This window comes from Micromonas commoda, chromosome 1 (assembly GCF_000090985.2).
Source record: "Micromonas commoda chromosome 1, complete sequence".
Lineage (NCBI taxonomy): Eukaryota > Viridiplantae > Chlorophyta > Mamiellophyceae > Mamiellales > Mamiellaceae > Micromonas > Micromonas commoda.
Window position 1 is genome coordinate 1,518,947 of NC_013038.1, and position 21,133 is coordinate 1,540,079.

Sequence of the window (21,133 nt, forward strand, 5' to 3'; positions counted from 1 at the left end):
GATTGGGAGGTCAGATTCACGAGATGCTGGGTGTCAGTCGATGGTGTCGTATTCTGCGGGCAAAAAACTGTTTGTATTTTTTTTAATTTCCATGCGGCCGAGACATTCGAGGAAGTTGACGTCGGTCGCGGGGAGAGCGGGATGGGAGCACGGGGTGAAATCGTCCCCACAGAATGCTATCGCCCGTGATAGATCTCCCGGCGACGTGCCCGACAAGCTACCTCGCGCGAGAGTTCCGCACTGGAGAGCTACAAGCCAAAGCTGTAGAGGAAGCTGACTGCCACCGTGGAAAACACGGGTGGGAAAAATCCAAGTCCGAAATTAGGGGCGGGGGGAGGCCCACCTGAGTCGGGTTTGAAGTTGTAATCTCGCCGTGTCAGGTCGTACGATGAGTTCCATAAGTACGTCTTATCTGTACTAATGTTCAGCCCTTCACACGTGCTGGGAATGTCGCCCAAGGGCGGACCGAGCAGCGTGAGTTGGTCGTTCAGGGGTTTGTTGAACGCCAGCGATCCGGGGAGACTCGAGACAAGTAGCAAAATATAAATGGACAGGGTGGCGTCCGACGAGGTAAAACGAGCCATATTGGACACCTCGGCGCTTTGCGCAACCCCGAGCGTCTTGCCGTTCAATCGCAGGGAGAGTATTCGGGCGAGGGTACGGCGTGGTGGTGTGCGTGCTCTTCTGATTTCAAACCCAGCCGACCGACCATCTCGAGGGAATTACGAAGCGAACACTCACGAAACTCGATCGTACGGGATAAGTTTCGTACGAAAGAAGCTGAATGAATGAGAACGAAGTACGAACGTACATCGAATCAAGCATGTATCCATACGCTCGAAGTATATGCAAAACTATATGGTACAAGCAAGGACTGTACAAGCAATCAAAGTATCCATATTTTTGACCATATACCTTCGATTCGAAGATATGAGTTTATTAATATGTACCTTCGTTCATTCGTTTCGTACGTTTCGAATGAAGATATATAAAATAGACTTGGTCTAAAATGTGCTAAAACTAATAATAACTAGCTATCCGATCTAGTAGCTTAAATCTATAAAAATGACGACGAAGGCAAAATATGAGTGCTTGGTCTGCCAGCCAATCAATTTGCTGGGATATGATACCGAGAACCAAATGTGCCAAAACCACCTACCAGCCAATCAAAATACATAAATTTCGAAGACGAAGGAAATCAGGCAGAAAAGTCTCGGATGCGGTTTAAATTTGCGAAACTTTCAGACTGAAACGCGTGTGTGAATTTTCACCAAAATTCGCACGCTCCGACGCGGTTCACTGACGAGGAAACCGATGGACCGATGCGGACCGATGCCAGGGTACGCACACCGTGCGTTGCGCGGAAATGGGTACCACGACGCGCTCGGGGGGAGGGGCGCGCGCGCCCTCCGCTTCGACAGCACCCTCCGCAGGCGACGCCCCCACTCGCGCTACCAGCGAGGCGCGTGCCGCGGGCCTCTGGGGAGATGGGTTATGGGAAATGTATGCGGCTGTATATGAAATGGTCAAGGAGCAAGCGCTTCTTCTCAGCACAGCCATGTGCCACAGGTTCGTCTACGGGATAACCGTGATGATCGCGGTATCTGCCGACGTACGTAAAGTCTGTTTCAGCCGTCTCCCGGTGCTGAACGCCGCTGAATGTAAACATACGCCCCCCCTGTTATTCTCGAGATACGCATTCACATCTTTGGTAAGCCAGTTGCCATCTAGGTCTCCGATAGAGTCCAAACCATCCTCGACAGGTAGCATGTTGTGTATAATCATGCAAGTCTTGAAGATCTTTTCGATGTCGATACCGTCCCGAACCAGGAAAGGTAGACGCAGCATACGAAAGCGTTTCTTTAAGATGCCGAAAGCGCACTCGACGTCCTTCCGAACACTCGCCAGATGATCCTGATAAAGCATTTCATCGTTGTCGAGGGAGCTCTTGTATCCGTCCAACGTTTGTGGCCATCTGCAATAATCTCCGTCTACCGTCACCACAAACCTTTCATCTTCGACTCGTTGCCGTGTCGGTCACAGACGGTGTATTCATACGCGGAGTAGAGGGGGTCTTCTTTCAATAATTAATGAAGTCGTCGGATTTTACCATTGTTTTATCGTTCACAGTGCCTGGGTAAGCCTCGCGGGAGCACGAGTAAAATTCCCTTCTGCTGGAGCACACACAGTTAAACGCCTTTGTCGGGTAGGCCTCTTTTCCTGAGTGGTATCCGCGTGCACCCGCAGGACATGCATCCCAAGCCAGGTGAGCTGCATCCATCTGCCCGATCATGCCGGGCATCCCAATCCTCGCGGTGTACTTCAACTCTCTTTCTGTTTTCTTCCCGGTTGGGCGGACGGACCCAATCATCATAGAAGTGATCCACAAACCAATCAAAGAAACCTTTCGTCCGAGAGCTTGCCGGTTTGATGCACAAAGCTTGGATAGTCTTCCCATCGCACAAAGACCCTTCTTCGAAAGCATCGTACTGCGCGCCCACCGCCAGCATTCTGAGTATGTGGAGGACCTTCGACTCCGCGGGAATCGGAGGCGGACCAGGTTTAGGGACTCTCGGGTCTTGAACCAGACCCGACCCTTTGAGAGCGTCCACAATCCTGTCAAAGACGCGGTAGGTGACACGGAACTTTTGCCTAAACTCCTCATGCAGGACAAGTGTGGGGTCGTCGCAAACATCCTGGCGTAGACATAACATCCACTGCGCTTGCTCCGTCGCCATTTCTGCATCCCAGTGAGCCATGTGTGCCGAGCTCGCTTCTTCTTTCTCGGTCGTGGTGCTGTGGAGTTGTCTTCCTGACGCCATCTGATGCGCCGTCGAAGCTGACCTTGATACCATTGAAAGAAGTCCTCGCCAACATGATTGTGGACGCATTGCTCGTCGTCTATGAGCCCGAACGAGCGTTCCAGGAAATAACCATCTCCATGACATCCTCGGCTGATACAAAGGTCGCGGAGGGCGCCGACATGATGGGGTGGATGGAAGCGCTTGAAATCACAAGGTTTGGGGGAGGGGCAGACCGTGCGAGCCTCGCTAATTCGGCTTTTCAAGGTGCATACACTTCAGCCGATCGCGATATGTACCCTTCAGCAGCCCCTTCTCACCGTTGACGACTCTGTCGAAGCGGGGAGGGGTGCACCTGGACTCCAAAAAATGGCGGGATTTGCTAGGGCTCGACCTGAAATGAACCGCGGCGATCCGAAATTTTATACGGCGAAACGAACCCTTATTTTACGGTTCAAATTATACCTTCGTACCTTCGTATCTTTTTGCTCCTCGACGGCTTTAATCTTCAGGCCGAAATTAATTTAATTTGATTCAAGATCGCCTCATCAGAGACAAAATTTCGCTTCGTATCTATGAGAAGGCATATTTTTATCATCTACCTTCGGGTACGAAGGTATGTGATTCAAGATTGCAATGATTGTCCAAACTTGATTGAAATCCAGAATATATGGATACCTCTATCTCGTGAGGGTTTTAGCTTCATAATACGTACCTTCGAAGGTATTTATTATTTACGAAGGTAATTATTACCTTCGATCCTATTCGAAGGTACGAAGGTACGAAGGTAATATCAAGGCTATGGAAATAAAGTTTACTGGTGGTATGGAATAATAATGTGTCCGAATGTGTTTCAGTTTTTGAGTCGCTTCACTCCTCTCGTCCCTGAGCTTCCCGATGCCCGTCCGGTGGGACCAATAAGTCTGAGGATTGTGCGCGGGGGACGATAACTAATCGAGCAATCTTTTCGCAAGATGTCTCCCTTGAAGTAACTTAGCTATTTGCGATCGACCTTTCAGACCTAACCAACAGCGATCTCACCATACAGAGTTTATACATCGTTCAAACCGCTGCAAGAAATTGGTTTGATCGAGTTTCAGGTGTGGGAAAGCCGGGTATTTTTTCGTGGGTTCCCTTGATCTTCATATCGGAAATTGTCTTGAAATTGCGTTACTCGAACTTTAATTTGTTGTGTAGGGAAAGTTGCACGTGGACGAAGACAAGCAGAAGTTCCAACACCTTGGAGTGTTGAGTCAAAACCAAAGAATGCAGGTATCATAAATATTCAACCTAACTTCCGCTCGGGCACGGGAAATGCAGCTCCGCACCACTCTCTAACACTGTAATGGGCGCAGCGAATCTGGAACATGCAGACGGGCAAGTACGTGGTGGCTGGTAAGAGTATCTATCACGGCGGTTCTTTCCCTGTCGTCAACGAGCTAAAAATCACAGGCGGAGACAAACCTGTCGCAAAAGCTTGTGTAGTGCTAAAGAAGATATCCTCGCGGAACATTGCATCATTTTCGGTCGTTGGACTGGTCAAAGAACAGATTGAGTGCTGCGAGAGACCGTGCCCGCTCATTTCTTACAAAGCAAACAAACCCGCTGACTGACTCAACTGCGAACTCACATAATACTGCTTCATGTGGCTCGATTGTTTCCTTTTAATGAAATCATGGAAGAATTGAAGGATCCGAAAACATGGGCGATTGGCACATGAACATGAACCCAATGAATACCAAGCAACATACATAGACCATGACCCTAAATGAATACAACCTTACATCGAACACGTTCTCATAACCGAAGTTCAGGAGGCGTTATCAAAGACACGCATTTGAACCTCGTTTGAGCATATTTCTCCCGCACGGCCGACAGCGAAGACTTTTGTGATGATACATGACATGCGTGAAGTTCTACAATACAGCCTTTCAAATCCTCGCTGTGTGCAGTTGCGTTCTGCACGACTGAGGCAACATCTGAACCGATCCGCAGTGTCAACAATGAAAGATGAATGGCAGCTGCGGCTACTGTGGATGGCAAGAACCGAAGGAGCCTGTACTCGAGAAGTGCCAATTCAGCAAGGAAGCTGGCAAGAAACTCTACTTTGGTATCAGTATTATTGAATGCCCAGAAGCATCGTCGAAGAAAAGTTTTGCTCGTTGGATGAGTCAGCTCGAAATCAAGTGCGTTCAGTACCATCCTTTCCATCGATAGCACGTGTTCACGAGAATAGGTGTTGTCTGTGATGTAACAGAATTCGTCGACTTGGGGGGCATAAATTTCTTCGTACTTCGATGCGATAAGCATACATGTGATCCCAACCAACTGTGCCAGATGAACGAAGCATGAGGAGATGAAAACAAGGAGAAAATTATCAAGTACCTGGAGCTGAGTTCTCGCAACCATACAAACGCCTAAGCACCTATCGACATATGCAACCGTCAGAAATAGTGTTTCCGATGACAGCTTGTACTCGTCGGCGACTTCGACAAGCCAGTCCACAAGGATGCCCCTCATCGCAGAGTTCACATCGCTTTGAACTGTTTCCATGTATCTAGCATCCGGCATGTAGCGCTTCTCGACGTCTTGAAGGTGTGCAAAGATGTCACTCGTGTACTCTTTAGCACATGCGTTCGAATCTACGTTGGCCATACGAATCTCCTATTCACCGCTGGCAGTTAGTCACTCGAGTTCAAACCTGAACGGACGGGGGAAAAGGAACAGTTCGGTCACCAACCTTCTCAGACATTCCAGTATTGTGAGCGCCAGGGGCAATATCGAACAGCAACTTCTGTTCAGAAATGGTGCCGGAAAGAGAGTCAAGGTCATTCTCGTTCGATACATCTTTGGTTATATCTTTGAGAGCTGGTCGCCCCACTCGGCACGAGCCGGCGGGTCCTTCAACGACCTGAAAGTGTTCGCGTAGAGTGTCAGATGAGCTTGTCAGCTTTTACGTTCTGACGAAAACTTCCTCCGAAGCTTCCTTAGCTAAACGAGTGTAAGACGTGGTACCTTCGTCGACATTTCCAACCCAAGCAGCCCGCGATCTAAACGTTATGGTGAGTATGCAATTCCATGATTTCCCGTTCTATGGTTTTCCAGTTTCGGGAGCTGTTACGAGTAAAATTAAAAATTGAAAGCCGGCGTGTTCAGTTTTTTGGGCCCGGATATAAAATCCGGGGCGGGGCAGGAGTTGTCAACGTCCGTGGAAATCGAAAACCTGAAGTGCGCCTCGCGCTGATCGAGCGCGGGAAGGCAAACTGCAATCGACCACTAACGAGCGACAAGCGGCGCGCTGAGCCGTTAGGGTCTTGGCGAACGCTGCTGGTGGGGTTTTGGGATTGCAGACAAGAGGCATTTCCCGCGCGTAGCGGCGTTGCGCTACGTCTGAGGCCTACGTCTGAGGCGCTACGTCTGTTTTTACGAGTTAATAGACCGTCAACTCGCCAATGAAACCGTAGCTCAGGCGCAACGTCGTTTCGTGCGACGCAAACTCGTCAACACCAATGCGCGCTCCTGACGATGTCGTCCTCCATCTTTGGCGCCGAACAGCGTATTAGTGAGCCGCTCAGCTCGCTCGCCGTCCTGACTGGGCGCCATAGGGAATAAAAACACGCGCGACCCTGTTTTAGTCAACAGTCAACGAAATCAACGAGTCAACGATAGAGAGTATATCCCTATATGGTCTATTATAACGTTGATTTAGCGCTCCATACAAATGTCCAGTTCACCTGGTTCGTCAACCAAGCAATCAAGAGTCGAGGTATTTCTAAAACATACATTGTCCACATTTTGACTCGACATGTTTCTTTAGACCCACGGGCGAGCTTGGAGGGCATTGTGTGTGCAGGTCTTCATGGCCGGATTATGAGAACGGCGCAATGACATCGGAAATGACAAGAGACTGGCTCAGATATGTTTGCAAGGAGAATGGCGGGTACAGCGTCCCTCACCTTAACGATACTCTTTACCTGCACTTCAAAGGGTTTGACCGAATAAAGAATTTAGACGAATACACGGCGGTTAGATCCATTTTTCTGGAAGGAAATGCGCTTGAAAGTCTCGATGGCCTTGAACATTGTAGAAATCTGAGGTGTCTGTATGTGCAGCAGAACATGATCGCTACGTTGTCGTCCACTTTGCCAACCTCCATTACTGTTCTAAACTTATCCTACAACGATATCAGCGACCTTGAAAACATAGGAAGGCTTGTCAACCTACAAACGTTTGTGGTGAGATGTTCTATCAAACTTTCGTAGTGTTAGTTTCGCATATGGTGCTTACAAGCGGGCCTCTAGTGTTCCATGCGCATGCTATGCGATAGTGAACACCCAATTTTCAGAGACCGCGCTGACCTGGTTGACCGATCTAATCCGACAACTAATTTTAGATCCTGACTTCCAAACCCGGTTTCTCCCCTGAAACCTCCAGGCCACTCACTGCAAGATCAGAATAGTAAAGAATATACTTGGTTTATTGAGCTGCCCGTATCTTGCTTCCTTGGATGTGCAAGATAACAAGATAGAAGGAGACTCGGACGAGCTGATTCGCATGCTTGTGTTGATGCCATCTCTTGCCTGCTTGTACCTGCAGGGAAATCCAATCGTCGGCTCGCTGCGCCACTATCGAAAGCGGGTCATCTCTCAGGTCGCGACGCTCACCTACCTCGACGACAGGCCGATTTCTGCCCTCGAGCGAACTTGCGCGGAAGCGTGGGCCAGTGGTGGCGTTCGCTCAGAGCACGACGCGAGGAATTCTTACAAGGCCGCTGAGGAGGTCAAGATGAGAAGGAATCAAGAGTTTTTGGGAAATTTGAGAAAGGAAGCAAATATGAAACGCATGGAGTTGGCGCTTCGGGGCAGGGTGGCACTGCGACGTGCTGCGATCGATTATGCGGGTTCTAGTTTTTCGCTGACAATAAAAACTGAGCCACGAGAGTTGGCGAATGCTCGTTTTACGCTTTCACAGCTCTGCTTGGCCAGCTAAGCGACAAGAGGCGGCTTGTCTTCGTCAGGATTCGGCAAAGACGAACTCGTGCGCTCTTTCGACGTGTCACTTCAATACCCTTTCGATGATGTATGCGCTATCGCAAAGCAGTTAGTTCACCGCCTTTTCTTGCAGAATGTGTGCCTAAAACTGCAGATGTTCTGTATCTGGTGAGTTTACATGTGTAAATCTCGTCAGAAACAGACCATTGGTACGTATGTATGATACGTACGACATATTTGTAAAAACCTTCGATATCTAGAGTAACCACCGTAGAGTAACCACCGTCTCTTTAAAAAATTAAAAGACGAACTCACGTCACGCGTGCCCGCCACTCCCAAATTCAAATTGTTGCCTGCCAAAACTTTTGAGCAAAGCTTGCCATCAGTAACAGCACAAAGTTTTATCAAGTTGAAGCCGGACTTCAAACTAAAAACTGTCATATCGGGCGGGTCCGGTAACTTGTGAAACTACTCAAAACCTGTTGTTACTGCCGCTGCCGCGAGCGCACGTTCAGCCTGAAGTCTTGCTGTCTCCTTCTTCACCTTCTCAGCTTCATCCTTCTCACCTTCGATTTCATTGATAAGCGAGTCAAGCGCGCCGCTGCTAAGGATACTAGTGCCAGCTAGTCCTACAGTGGCGATTTCGATATTTTTACTGCCGGGTTCAACGAGCTCAAGGAGTGCACGTAGGGCTAGCTTGACAACATCGGATCCACTCGCTTTAGCGTAATGTCGTTCTAGCCATTCACGAACAACCTTCGAGTTACGACCGGTTGCATTAGCCTGCCATTCTGAATAAGTTCCAGAAGGATCCGTATAGAACAGCTGAGGCTTTCCTTCGGGAGAAAATCCTGCAATCAAAGTTGAGAGACCAAACGGGCGAACACCGCCGCTCTGCGTGTACTTCTGCTGAACTCCTCCTATAAAACGGGTCATATATTCAACAGGTACGCTATCTTCGAGCGTTAATTTGTGGCTCTGCGCCTCAGTGCGAGCCCTATTTATGAGAATTCGGGCGTCAGCTGTCAACCCAGCGAAAGCGACACATATTTTGTCATCAACTGTTTGTATCTTCCGCATAGTTCTCGGATCTTGAAGTTTAGCGGTCGACTTTTTCTCAACTCCCAACACTACACAGTCTGTGCCACATACTCCTACGGCAAGTGTGCCCTTTCGAACGGCCTCCATAGCATATTCAACCTGTAGTATCACGCGGGTGGTGTTGTCAAGACTCTCTGAAGAGTACGACAGTTTTTATGATAACCCCAGCAGCAGCTGCGAAAGGGTGGATGGAGATCGTGAGCTCACCTGAAAGAGATGCCCGTCTGGGCTGAAGACAGTAATGGCTCCATCGTAGCGAGACATCTTCTTGGGCTTCTTCTCGACGACGCGCAAAGTGTTGCTTCTAGAATTGCCTTCTTTGTTGCGTATTCGGGAACAAGCAAGTGCGAGAGGACCACGAAGGCCAAAACGAGACTCAAAATGAAACGCTGGTATATGCGGCTGATGTCTTTATATATGCGGCATGCGCATCCACTTCAAAAAACAAACTTTTTATTGTTTATAATATATACACCTCCATTCGTAAGTTTCGTATTGCTCTAGTAGCTAGCTATGGATAGCTAGCTACTACATATACTAGGATTTTTTAGTACTTCTGTTTGGCTCAGTGGAAGATAGATACCTTCGAATGAAGGTAATACCTTCGAAGGTACCTTCGAAGGTAGATAAATTTGATAGCTAGTAGATATAGGTGCGCGTGGGCAATTTTCCGGACTACCTTATTATTTGGTACCTTCGTACGAAGGAAGGTACCCTCGAAGGAAAGTGTTACGGCAAATGGATTTCGGGACTATTTTGGATTCAGGGTTGATTCAGGGTTTAGGGTTTATGCTGGCGCCTTTTACGCCGCGCAGGGCGTCATCCCGCCGCTTCGCGGCGGGAAAAGACGCTAAACCCCAAACTCAACACCAACCATAGCCTGGCGTGGGACCCTAAAGTCCGAGCGCGGCTTGTGGCAAGTCGCGCCACGGCACGCGCTTCGCGCGTCGTGTTCGAAAAAACCTGGCCAACAAAAAACGGGGTTGCCGTATTTTATGCATAGTCCCCAAAATCCATTTGCCGTAGTCCGGAAAACGTTTTAGCATAAAGGTGGGCCTGCCTGCCTGTGCGCCGTGACAAAATTCAAATTCATCCCTGTCTCTTTACCTGCGGGCACCGTTCGGCGTTGGCAGCGAGTGGCGGTCAGCGGGTTTATCCCACGCGAGCGCACGGCGATATCAGAGTGGCATATTTCGAAGGAGGGGCACGCTGCTAACACTTAGATATGGCACGTGTCGCAACATTCTATCCGAGAATAAGGAGTCGAACAAAGATAAAAAGAAAAAGTCTCCCGGGACTGCTTCGAAGGAACCATCAACAGTCGGGCTCGAAGTTATGCGTCAGGTCCGAGTGCACGGAGCCACGGCACGATGAGGTGGGTGGCAATCGATACACGTACACACGGAGGCGCGCTATCGCTAGTGGCTCGGCCATGGCGATTTCGACTTCAAATCATCCCGTCCCGTTGGATACTCGAAAGGCAGATGGCTCAACTCAATGTCCTCTATTCACAGCTTCAGCATCCGAGGCCGTGACCGAATGGTCATTATCAGACGGCGGGTCAAGGCTACACGTTCGGCACGACGGCACGATGATACTTGTTATGCCAGGTGTTGATTCAAGCCGACAACATCTCGCCTTAACTCTACCCGAAGGCGCTGTCAATATACCTGCTCGAGAACGGTCAACACACTTAGGCGCCCCTGAAGACGCGGCACTTTCTCTGTATTGGCCAGGCGGAATTTTCCTCAACGTCTGGTGTGCTTCATCCTCGTTCTCAAGTGAAACCAGAGATAAGTTTTCCCAGTGGACTCGCGGCATCGATGAGGGTTATTTAATAGAAGTTGTAATCGAAAGGAAGTCGTTAGAAGACCAAGCAGGTATCAAAGGCGCTGAGCTTTCACTGGAGCTCTCTCAGGATATCCATTGGTTTGGTGGTGCACACATGCTGCGCCAGATCTGGCCATTGGATCGAGCCCAGTGGGAGACGGGGCCCCTTTATCCTTTTGATCATGGCCCAAATGGGTTGGGGTCAGTTGTTGGTTGTCACTGGATGAGCAGCGCAGGCTCGATGGTCATAGCAGATCCAAGAACTCCCTTGCTTCATTTCGGGTTGAATTCCCCGGCAAGACTAACTGGATTAATTCCAAGATACTTTGGTGTCGGGGTCCAGCACCTTACTCAGCCCACACTTCCAGTCCTGAACCAGAGTAGTGGAGGTGCGGCAACAAGAGGAGATGGCAAAATGCGCATACAGTCACGTGTTGATTGGAATGACAGGTCTGTTCTGCACCCGTGGCAGTCCCTTGAACAGCCGATAAGTTATAGTGGCAACCGTGTGGACTCAATCCGAGGTGTTGACGGAGCGGTAGAGCCAAGCTCAACCGAAGACAGCGTTATTCTTCGTGTTGGACTGGCAGCTAAGCAACACATCCGAGCCGCAGCTTGGACTGCTCTTGGCTCCCTCCCTCTTCCAAAAAGACCACCGCCTGATGTTCTATTTAAGCGCTCAACATGGACAACTTGGGCAACTTCACATGCTGATGTCACTCAAAGGCAGGTTCTTGATCTTGCCACTGCCGTGATAGACAACGGGTTCATCCCAGGTGTGCTTGAGATTGATGATCGATGGCAGTCACGTTATGGTGACCTCGAATTCGATCCCGAGAAGTTCCCCAATCCGAAGAAATTAGTCGACGATCTCCATGACCTTGGATTCTTAGTCACCGTGTGGGTCATGCCATTTCTGCAGGAGGGCTCGGTAGCTTATGAGGAGGCCCGCGATCGTGGATATATTGTGGCAGGAAATGAACCCCCCTCAGTGCGTGAAGAAATATCTACTGGCAGCATAGGACAGAGAACTGGTTCGGCTATTAAGATCCTAGTTGATGAGTATGATTGGCCCCCGGGTCATTGGGAAGGCGGAGGAGGAGGAGGGAGACTGCGCGCAGGTCAGGTGCGATGGTGGGGCACTCAGCCTGTCTGGGTACTAGATCTCACTAACGAAATGGCCGTGGATTGGTTCGTTACACGTTTGAAACGTTTGCAAGATACAATGGGTATCGATGGATTCAAGTTTGACGCTGGAGAGCCATGTTTTATGCCCAGGGGGGCAGTAACAACTCGCCCTCTTCAGCATCCAGGAGAATACACACAGATATGGGTTAACGAAGTTGCCTCTCGCTTCCCAATATCTGAAGTTCGAAGTGCATATTTTACCACTGGATATTCCGGTCTGGTGCGGATGGGCGATCGAGATTCGGTGTGGGGACTTGATAATGGGTTGCAATCTTTGATACCTGCATTGCTAACGTCGTCTGTCTTGGGGTATCATTTTTGCTTGCCTGATATGGTTGGCGGAAATGCATACTGGGGCCAATATCCAGACACTGAACTCATCGTCCGGTGGGCGCAGGTTAGTATCATGATGCCATCTGTACAATGGTCAATCCCCCCATGGGATATAAGTGACACGGCCAGAACACTCTGTCTGGCGGCGGAACACGATCGTGAAAAGGTTTTATTACCGCGACTTTTACAACTCGCCGTCGAAGCCTCTACTTCGCTAGCGCCCATTTGCCGTCCGCTTTGGTGGTTAGATCCATTGGATAAGGAAACTTACGCCATTGACGATCAATTTGCAGTAGGCGATGATATCATCGTCGCTCCCGTAGTTGAAAAAGGTGCGCGCTGGAGGAGGCTTTACTTGCCGATCGGTGAGTGGGTCGAGTGGGACCGTGATGTGCACGACATCATCGAAAAGTGCAATAGATATTGTGACGCACCGAACACTTTTCTTGGACCATGTTGGATTACCGTTGATGCCCCACTTGAAAAGCTCCCAATTTTCATCAAACTGGACAAAAGCTTATGGGATTGATAGTAAAGAGGGAAATTGCAATCAAAAGGAATTGTTTCTATTTGCTTTGCATATTTCTTTTCCACGAGGTCATTTCCTTTGAATCAAGACCCTCCCGAATCATGCTTGGTCACGGAGCCGATCATACGTGTGAGCTCGCTCATGATATTGGCTTCGTGATTTGTTGCAAGAAAACTGTTGCGTAATATTTCATCTTCCATGGTACTGCGAAAGACATTGCTCCTTTCACCGCAAATGCTTAGGTTTGTATGCTGAGAGGCATCAGCTAGAGTATAGCCGATATTAATGACCGGTTCCATGTGTCCTTTCCTGAAGCAGCGAACGGTTTTATCCTATGCAGGTGCCACATGATGTCATCGATGATGATCTCACCTGTGCTGAATTTCAGCACCATCATCCGCACTGCCGGTTATTGACAGTATGATTTGAGGCTGAAAGGTCAAGCGATGTTTTGATAGAAATGAGGATACCAAAAAAAGCATTAGTCTACTGAAATCAAATCGAATACCTTCTCATCGTCAACGCCACTTTCATTTCTGCGTTTGCATCTGGAAACTACTTTAGACTTCTGCGCAGGACATACTGTCAGTTCCAAAAGAAATTCTGAATAGAACTGAATTCTGGTTCCTTCACGGTTGACAAATTTTGGCTCAACAATCTGACGTTGGATTTCGTTAGAATTTCGGCCACATTACAATCTCGCGCATCCTTATTCAGCGACAGGGCGTTAATGATTTGATTGGATGAAATGAAAGCGACGAAAAGTTAATACACCTGAATAGCTGGATCCTGATCCAACGGGGTGCAAGAATGAACCATCACTTGCAGGGGGGCAGACCCCTGAATGGCTGTAGCGCGTTGAGCAGTTTCCTGTTGATGCTATGTTTCCTTTAGCTTTCCTGAAGAGACACAGTGGCGGATACCTGTGCCATATCAAAAGAATTGACATCATGTGACATGAGTTGCGGTCCAGTGTGCCGATCTGACACTGCCGAAAGGTTTTTGCAGTCGGAACACCTTCGGCAGTGGGAGAATGATCAGTTGTAAGAAGCCGGATGGAGCGTGTAGCAAACACCTGCAGATATCGGCGCAGAAAATTTTTGCTTGGAAACATTCACAATACTTCTTCAGGCAACTACTTTTTTTGCAGTGACACCCCTATCATCAGCGAAGCGCAGTCATACGGAGTGCAAGGAAAAAGCAAGAGAGGCTACTGCCTTATTGTGCCTGCCATCGAAGAGGATCCGTCCCATATTATTCGATGCGATCTTGGGACGAAACGCAATTAAATTTCGCTCAAGCACGGCTTCAACAGCTTCCTGGCGTTCATCCGCACTCTCAACGCTGTTGGAACAGTTTGTGCAGTTGCATCGTTCGCAATACAGTCCGGAAGAGAAGCACTCGCAATACCTGGCAAGTACAAGGTGCTCAGATGACGTTGTCAATTCAAATGAAATCATTAGACATCTATCGCGAAGCAAACGATGGACGTACAACTTCAAGCAACGCGAGTTTCGACAGTTGCAGCTTTTTCGTATCATCGTCCCACGGAGATGATGATGCCCTCCACTTGATTCGAAACGGCGTTCGATTACGACAATACAGAATCAGCAACCGAGAACGGCGGCACGGGGCACTTCACGGCCGCGTGCTTCCAAACGGTGAGTTTGTGGCTCGCCGGCTGGACTACAAATACAGGGTTGTCAGGTCGTTTGCCCCCGTGTGTACCGTGTAACACTTAACCCATAATATAAATAATCCACCCTAATTATATTATGTACGCATGAGGTAACTTTTAATAAAAGTATTCCGAAAATCGGGAATCGTGTTAGAGCAAACGGGTGACTGGTTAGGTCCGGATTTTTCCCGGAAATTCGCAACTGTTGGTCCTTGTTTGATGATATGAAAGATTAAATTCTATCTGACCGTCTCTACCGAAGTACAAAGGTCACGAGAGTGATGAACAATGTAAGAAGAATAAGTGCATTCCACGCTGCACCCTGGACCCCGTACATCGTGATGTTTGTCAGGACATTACCAACTTGAACCTTTTCGTCTTCACTCAAACCTGAAACATCATCGACGATAGGTGAAACAACACGTCCCTGGCGCTCAGCCCAAAAGAGCTCCTCCTTTGCCTTTGCGAGTCTAAGTTCGTTCATTTCCCTAAGCACCCGTTCGAGCCGGGCAGTGTCATCAGGGCCAGAAGGCGCACTACCTTGTAGTGCATCCTGATACACTCGCAACGCACGAAGATCATTTTGTGAGCCTGCAACGTTCCTCCGTATCAATTTCATGGACAGCCCCATTTCTTGGAGGTCTGACGTGTACATCTTGGTGACTGTAAGTAGATCGAAGGTACCTTTCTCCGCTTCCTCCGTGGTCCGTGCCGACCGCACGGAAATTTTATTTGTTGTCAGCTTGCAGATGTTGAGGCAAAAATTGTCACGAGCCAAGGCAGGTCGATTCATCCGAAGTGATGGAGTTAAGAACGCAGGTCGATCCACCCGAAGTGATGGAGTTAAGAATGCAGGTCGAGCCATCCGGAATAGTGGTTGTGGGAACGCAGGTCGAGCCACGAGCCATCCGGGATAGTGGTTGTGGGAGTCAAGTGAACCACCTTAAGCAGATTAGGCACGACGCTAGTTTCGATCGCGCGAAGGGTTAATGGGAAACAAGATATACTTGTCTGCGTTTTTACACACACATATATACGAAGGTATTAAATAACGTTCAAATGACCTGGTGACACTTAGCTTATCAATATCACATCATATGATATGTATTTATGATACTTTTATTAATATCAATGACATTTAATATTGTATTATCTTCATAATATATATGTAAAAGCTACCGAAAGGTAAGTTTCGAATGAAGGTAATAGTCTAATAAGTACTTACCTTCGTATTTGGGACGAGGAACGCCAGTGACGAAGTCACGTTGAGTACCACATCCTATAGAATACCCAACTTTTTTCGACCTTTGTCACATTTTATTCGTCTTCTGATTGGTCGAGAGCTCGATCATTTGCAAAAGTTATAGACTAAACAACCGCACGGTCGTCGTTTGTTACTTTATTGCAGACTAACAAAACAACACGCGCGACGCCTTCCGTGTCTCTCGACGACGACTGTTCTGCGGGACGTCCTTATCGTTGCGCTTGGCGTGCACGTAGTCGTCGTCCTCACATGACGCCACTTGCAAACGAAGAGTGGACGCCAAGGCGTCTTCCGATGAGGCGGTGATAGACGTCGAAGTTGACCGATGTATCGATGAAAATTCAGCTTCAAACCATAAATAAGTAGCCTTTCTCAATGCGTCTTTCACCGAGGCTTCACCGAAGCTTCATCGAGACTCGTCCCAAATCAGCCTCCCGCGAACCAAATAAACGTTCCTGTTCATCAGTCTCACAGGGAGGCACCTTGCACGGATTAATAAGAAATTAAGACTGTTAGACCCTCGACTTATTAATTAACTTATGGTTTTAACTTGCTTGCTATTAATTCAATAACTCTCCTTATTATTCGGCTAGCCGATCTTACACGACCCCAACTCCCAAAATGTAACAATCACCTGGTATCGTTTATCAAGCTCGAAGGTCTATTCGTCCCATACATTGTCAACATTTTTGACACCATTAAATCAAGAACGATGGTCTAGCGCTACATATAGTTGTCGACATTTTTAACACCGTTAAATTAAGAACGACGGTCTATCCGTCTCATACATTGTCGACATTTTTGATTTTTTAGCTCGAGAATCTTGAGTCAGTGTCCCATATAGTTGTCACACTATGTTTACTCATATAAACTACGTACGGGTATGGAAATCCTCTAACACATATGTCGTGTGTATGTGTAGCAGCAGCAGGTAAATAATGACGATACCATCTTCCGAACATATATGTCGCTCACCGCGGGTCTCGCGTTTCGTGCGCGATTTCCCGCGAGAGAAAAACTCGTTGATTTTCTACGTGGCAACTATCATCAAGATTGCAGCTCCTCGCCGCACGAGTGCACGAATGCGAAACCGGAGCCGCATGAAGCCACCAAACATGATGAAAGCGTTGTTAGCGAGAAGGAAGACATCATATTCGCTCTAGCACCCGGTGCTACACACATCGCTGCGGCATGCGGTTCGCGCTTTGTCATTTCTGCAACTTTGATGCATACGGGAACTTCTATCTCGGATGTATCATTATGCACTGCGGATGTACGCAAGGCAGGTGCCAGCGAACGTATCTCTGCAGTTTGCTGGGTTGGGTACCGCACCCGTCCTTGTAGAAGTCTCGAAAATTCCTCTGAACATGGATCCCCGGGCAGTGACCGTGATGACTTGTTCGTAGTCGTTGGCACAAGCATGGGCAATGTTAGCTTCTACACACCTGAAGCTCGTTTGCTGTTCTCCAAAAGTTTTGCACACGTTTCTCCAGAAGTTGGCAGCTCCACTGTGTGCCACGCAACACCGGTCCGTGCACTTCACCATCGAATCTCGCGCATTTCGCATTCACGCGCAGACGCCACCGAAGACCTAATAATCGTATTTGATGATATGGTTCTGCGTATGGATGCCGTGGAACTCCGATCTGTGACTCGACGAGCCTTTTTCACAGGGCTGAGTCTGTCGCGCGTGGAAGAGAAACCCTTGAAACATCAGGCTATCAAGAAAGCAGAATGTGTAGATGCGCCTGACGGTTATTCCCTGACACTCGCAAACGATATAGCAGCGAAGACACCTAATAATGAGACTTTAATTTTCAACTCTTCATTTTTGGCATTGACACGCTGGGGTCTATCCAAAGTAGCTCCTCTTGCAGATGCTTTTTGCATTGGCAAGCTTCAAGTAGAATTTGCACAGTCGGCATTATCATTGGACGCTGGGGCTAGACAAAAAAGAAGTACGTTGTATAGAGCAACCGGTATAATTGCTGCTGGTCGGGGTATTCATGACGGCCAGAACAAAGTTATCGCTTTCATGGCTACTCGCGTGGCCCAGGAGAATACATTGGAGGCAGTTACAACATTTGCTTCAAAGGCAGCATCATCGGCAGTGTCCGCAGTGACTAACATGGTGGACGGTGCTCTCCATTTTGCCGGTGCTATGTCGAACAACATCTCCATCTCCTATTTACTCCCCAAGGGAGTAGCAATCAATTCAGTTCCCAAATTGACATTCGAGGGCGTTTCTGCAAATGCGCATTCCTCAAGTGGGCATACCTGTGAAGACGAACAAGAAAAGTTATACAGCTTGGCGGGGTATTCACTCGATTCGTATTGCGCACTCATCGATTCAACTAGACGGGTGCAAAGGATCATCCCAGCACCGCGTGGCTCAATTTTTGCTACTATTGACACTCTCGGTCGTGTCGCAGTTTGGGATGCCGCCGTGCCCACGATGATTACAACAACACTGAGTTTAAAAGGGCGCAGGCACGCTGAAATAGCTTGGCTGGAGGTACCGCCACCGCCTAAGTGTACTGCGCAAATGGCACTTGGCAGGCTGTACATTGTCGTTCGTAGTCCACATCGGAACAAAGGAACCGTGGAACTTTGGGAAGTAGGAGGAGAACACGCCGGGATGGTGTCCGCCGTATACAAGAATGGGTGCAGCCGGAATGGCCCCGTCGATCTGAGGGCTTCGACTCTTCTGCAAGCTACATGCCCATTTGAAGCGTGCATAACACCACGTGACTCATCCAATCCGGCTATGTATTTTGAGGGAAATTCGCGTTGTTACATTTTTGCGAGGAATGGGGATTTGTACGAGATATTTGTATAATCACCACTACTGCTCCCAACAATTGGATTATCTTGAGACAGGATACTATGGTATGTCTGACATTCGAACTGTTGCTCACCACTTGTTCGAGTTTGAATGATGAGGAGTCCCAAGCCAAGACCACCTTGAGATTGCTTGCTCTGCTCAAGGTATCCTGTTTTGTTCATTGATTGATCAGCGAATTTATGCCGATGATTTTGCTAACTTATGATTTCATTCATTTGCTTTTGAAGGAAGGTTTTGAATCGGCCGTCGTCTCGATCAAATTATACACATGAGGTGACCGTCGGAATGACTCGACCCGATTGACCGCGAAGAATTTTTTTCAACAAGTCATTGTTGTACATTCTACACAATTGTAAATTAGAGTCTTCTCGCATGGCACAAATTGTTTTGTAACCAACTTTATGATTTCTTGCGAGCCGATTGCCCCAAGGACGCTCGCCACTGCATGCAATTCCCCACCACCACCTCTCACTGTTTCGCATATAAGATTATCTAAGAGGTGACCATTCAGATTATGGTCGCCGAGTATTTCGTCGGCAATCGTCTTCAATTTGATGAAATCGTCCTTCGAGCCGCGCACGGCATCAATTGCCGTGCCAGGCAACCGTCCATATCTATCAAAGAAAGCATCTGAAGCACACACCAGGACCAAATATGTCAAAGTAGACAATGGATAGTCCCACGCTCCCTGCGACGTTGACTTGATCTTATCCTCACGTACCAAGCTGCTATCCAAAGCCAAAGGGCGCCAGCGTAAGAATGCGGCATTGGATGCATACCTGCAAAAAGTACGGACTTCATCGGCAGTAATCTCATCCCTCTGTCGACCGGCACGCACGAGGGCCTCCTGGACGTAATGTTCCACAACTTTGGCATCTGAAGCTGCCTTTTCTTGGTATATTCGCTGCAATGTCACATAACAATCTGTCGTACATGTCATGTCTGGTATGCTTCCAACAAGAGGCATCATACCGCCGCTCTTTGCCAAAAACGCGGAAATACCGGAAATTTTGAACCAAAAAATCGGAGTAGACTGACAAAGATTTTTAGAAGCTAATTCTTCGAGTACCTTGACAAGAGTGGGTGATAGTGACTTCGGTTTACAAACATGCCGAACTGCATTAAGCGCTTCCTGGAAGTTTTCTTCATCATGCGTTCTGCGCATAGCAGATAGCATGTGCTTAAAGGCAGCTTGTTCACGTGTGTTGCTCGGAAGTTTACTATCATGTTCTGCTCGCCACTTGTCGCATGCTTGCAGAAGTAAGACAATAAACGGCACACCCTTAAAGGCAACGCCGTCAAGAGTATCAAGTTCGAATTGAGACACAAAATTACAGAGCTCTGGCCAAGGTTGTGTCAATCCGAGATCATGAATATTGTCCCCTGGGTTTGTATCAGTTATCACATGCTCTCTGATACAAAGTCGTAAGGTGCCGATGAATCCGAAGGATCGCATCACGATCATGATGATGTTTTGCTTCCGACATACAGAGTCTAGAGCCATCAGTGTCCTCATGGGCATCTGGGTTGCGATTACGATGGTAAAATCATGAAAGAAATCGGGATTGTCAGTTACGATGTCTTCTGGATCTTCATCTATGAACGACCCAACGACAGCAGCATTCAACTCTTTCAGGTGGGCGGCGACGGCCTTTGCCCTGCTCTCCCCAACATCTGTTGTGCTAAGCATGAAATTGTTCCCCAAGTCACGTGGCTTCACCGTATCTTTGTCTACTAAGGTAAAGGAGGCAATCCCTCCAAGCACAAGATTTTTAACAGTTTCGCATCCTGTGGGCCCACAATTCAATAGACATACTTTGCTCTCTTCGAGCTTTTTTTGCCAGTGTAAAGAGTCCCACACCACGACTGAAATCTTAAACCAGCGCACACAGGTGGCAAAGGGGGAGCGATTAGTTTCAGTGAGCTAGCGCGAGAGCGAAAGGCTTCAACGGGAAAATTCCATAGATTGCCCAACCCGTGCTCGCCCCAGATCCGAATTTGCCGGTCATATCGGCCGCCAACCATCTCACGAACTTTCGGCTACGCGAGCAGTTCTCTGTTCTTCGCTTGATGACTCGTTATCTTCCGCGATGGAGCCTCGATCAATGAGATTCATATAAATACCGTCGTACCGAACGAAGCGAAGGTACGAAACAGTGTTGATTATTATTTCAAAATCATACATGATGATATGATTTCGTACGAATATGAAAGTACGAACGAACGAAGGTAAGTTCTTACGCACGTACGAAGGTACATATTTATATATATATAGTCATATTATGATACGAATGAAGGTACTAACTATTTAATGATAGACTATTGTATTTTTAAAATTGGTGAGTGTATTATTTAGACTATTATTAGTATCATATTAAAACCCTTATTAATTACCCCCGAAGGTAATACCTTTTGGTCGGGATTCGTGGTAAACACCTAGATTCTCAATCAATAATATAAAATCAAATACCTTCGAAGGTACATACGAAGTAAGGTACCTTCGTAATATTTTATTGTGATTATTAAAAGTTACCTTCGTATTACATATATGTACTACTATATATAATGTTATC

General features: G+C 47.9%; 11 protein-coding genes across 11 annotated transcripts; 4 read left to right on the plus strand and 7 right to left on the minus strand.

The window, feature by feature from the left end:
- Positions 1-980: 980 nt before the first annotated feature.
- MICPUN_107591 (predicted protein) lies at positions 981-1,735 on the minus strand. The gene has a single exon (XM_002507638.1). It carries the CDS (start codon positions 1,558-1,560, stop codon positions 1,297-1,299), a length of 264 nt encoding a protein of 87 aa, XP_002507684.1. The 5' UTR covers positions 1,561-1,735; the 3' UTR covers positions 981-1,296.
- Positions 1,736-2,189: 454 nt separating this feature from the next.
- Positions 2,190-2,948, minus strand: MICPUN_51762 (predicted protein; the record flags this gene model as incomplete). The annotated part of the gene is made up of 1 exon (XM_002507639.1): positions 2,190-2,948. The coding sequence occupies one exon, from the start codon at positions 2,946-2,948 to the stop codon at positions 2,190-2,192; it is 759 nt and encodes a 252-aa protein (XP_002507685.1).
- A 1,114-nt stretch (positions 2,949-4,062) lies between these two features.
- MICPUN_55403 (predicted protein) lies at positions 4,063-4,414 on the plus strand (the record flags this gene model as incomplete). The annotated part of the gene is made up of 1 exon (XM_002507243.1): positions 4,063-4,414. Exon 1 carries the CDS (start codon positions 4,169-4,171, stop codon positions 4,412-4,414), a length of 246 nt encoding a protein of 81 aa, XP_002507289.1. The 5' UTR covers positions 4,063-4,168.
- A 184-nt stretch (positions 4,415-4,598) lies between these two features.
- Positions 4,599-6,162, minus strand: CYCA (predicted protein; the record flags this gene model as incomplete). Its single annotated transcript, XM_002507640.1, has 5 exons — positions 4,599-5,129; positions 5,187-5,465; positions 5,542-5,654; positions 5,814-5,892; positions 6,025-6,162. 5 exons carry the CDS (start codon positions 6,160-6,162, stop codon positions 4,599-4,601), a joined length of 1,140 nt encoding a protein of 379 aa, XP_002507686.1.
- Positions 6,163-6,644: 482 nt separating this feature from the next.
- Positions 6,645-8,110, plus strand: ODA7 (dynein associated LRR protein). The gene is made up of 2 exons (XM_002507244.1): positions 6,645-7,036; positions 7,236-8,110. The coding sequence occupies exons 1-2, from the start codon at positions 6,686-6,688 to the stop codon at positions 7,788-7,790; spliced, it is 906 nt and encodes a 301-aa protein (XP_002507290.1). The 5' UTR covers positions 6,645-6,685; the 3' UTR covers positions 7,791-8,110.
- MICPUN_55406 (predicted protein) lies at positions 8,065-9,157 on the minus strand (the record flags this gene model as incomplete). The annotated part of the gene is made up of 2 exons (XM_002507641.1): positions 8,065-8,992; positions 9,101-9,157. The coding sequence occupies 2 exons, from the start codon at positions 9,155-9,157 to the stop codon at positions 8,261-8,263; spliced, it is 789 nt and encodes a 262-aa protein (XP_002507687.1). The 3' UTR covers positions 8,065-8,260.
- A 1,981-nt stretch (positions 9,158-11,138) lies between these two features.
- MICPUN_77598 (glycoside hydrolase family 31 protein) lies at positions 11,139-12,776 on the plus strand (the record flags this gene model as incomplete). The annotated part of the gene is made up of 2 exons (XM_002507245.1): positions 11,139-11,714; positions 11,850-12,776. The coding sequence occupies 2 exons, from the start codon at positions 11,139-11,141 to the stop codon at positions 12,771-12,773; spliced, it is 1,500 nt and encodes a 499-aa protein (XP_002507291.1). The 3' UTR covers positions 12,774-12,776.
- On the minus strand, positions 12,409-13,643 carry MICPUN_51767 (predicted protein). Its single transcript, XM_002507642.1, has 5 exons — positions 13,548-13,643; positions 13,401-13,481; positions 13,282-13,341; positions 13,146-13,204; positions 12,409-13,082 (listed from the first exon to the last, which is right to left on the minus strand). Exons 1-5 carry the CDS (start codon positions 13,590-13,592, stop codon positions 12,857-12,859), a joined length of 471 nt encoding a protein of 156 aa, XP_002507688.1. The 5' UTR covers positions 13,593-13,643; the 3' UTR covers positions 12,409-12,856.
- A 1,019-nt stretch (positions 13,644-14,662) lies between these two features.
- MICPUN_51768 (predicted protein) lies at positions 14,663-15,412 on the minus strand. Its single transcript, XM_002507643.1, has one exon. It carries the CDS (start codon positions 15,314-15,316, stop codon positions 14,705-14,707), a length of 612 nt encoding a protein of 203 aa, XP_002507689.1. The 5' UTR covers positions 15,317-15,412; the 3' UTR covers positions 14,663-14,704.
- A 1,267-nt stretch (positions 15,413-16,679) lies between these two features.
- Positions 16,680-18,974, plus strand: MICPUN_51769 (predicted protein; the record flags this gene model as incomplete). The annotated part of the gene is made up of 2 exons (XM_002507246.1): positions 16,680-18,554; positions 18,788-18,974. The coding sequence occupies one exon, from the start codon at positions 16,680-16,682 to the stop codon at positions 18,552-18,554; it is 1,875 nt and encodes a 624-aa protein (XP_002507292.1). The 3' UTR covers positions 18,788-18,974.
- Positions 18,880-20,661, minus strand: MICPUN_51771 (predicted protein; the record flags this gene model as incomplete). The annotated part of the gene is made up of 2 exons (XM_002507644.1): positions 20,536-20,661; positions 18,880-20,401 (listed from the first exon to the last, which is right to left on the minus strand). Exons 1-2 carry the CDS (start codon positions 20,583-20,585, stop codon positions 18,880-18,882), a joined length of 1,572 nt encoding a protein of 523 aa, XP_002507690.1. The 5' UTR covers positions 20,586-20,661.
- Positions 20,662-21,133: the final 472 nt, after the last annotated feature.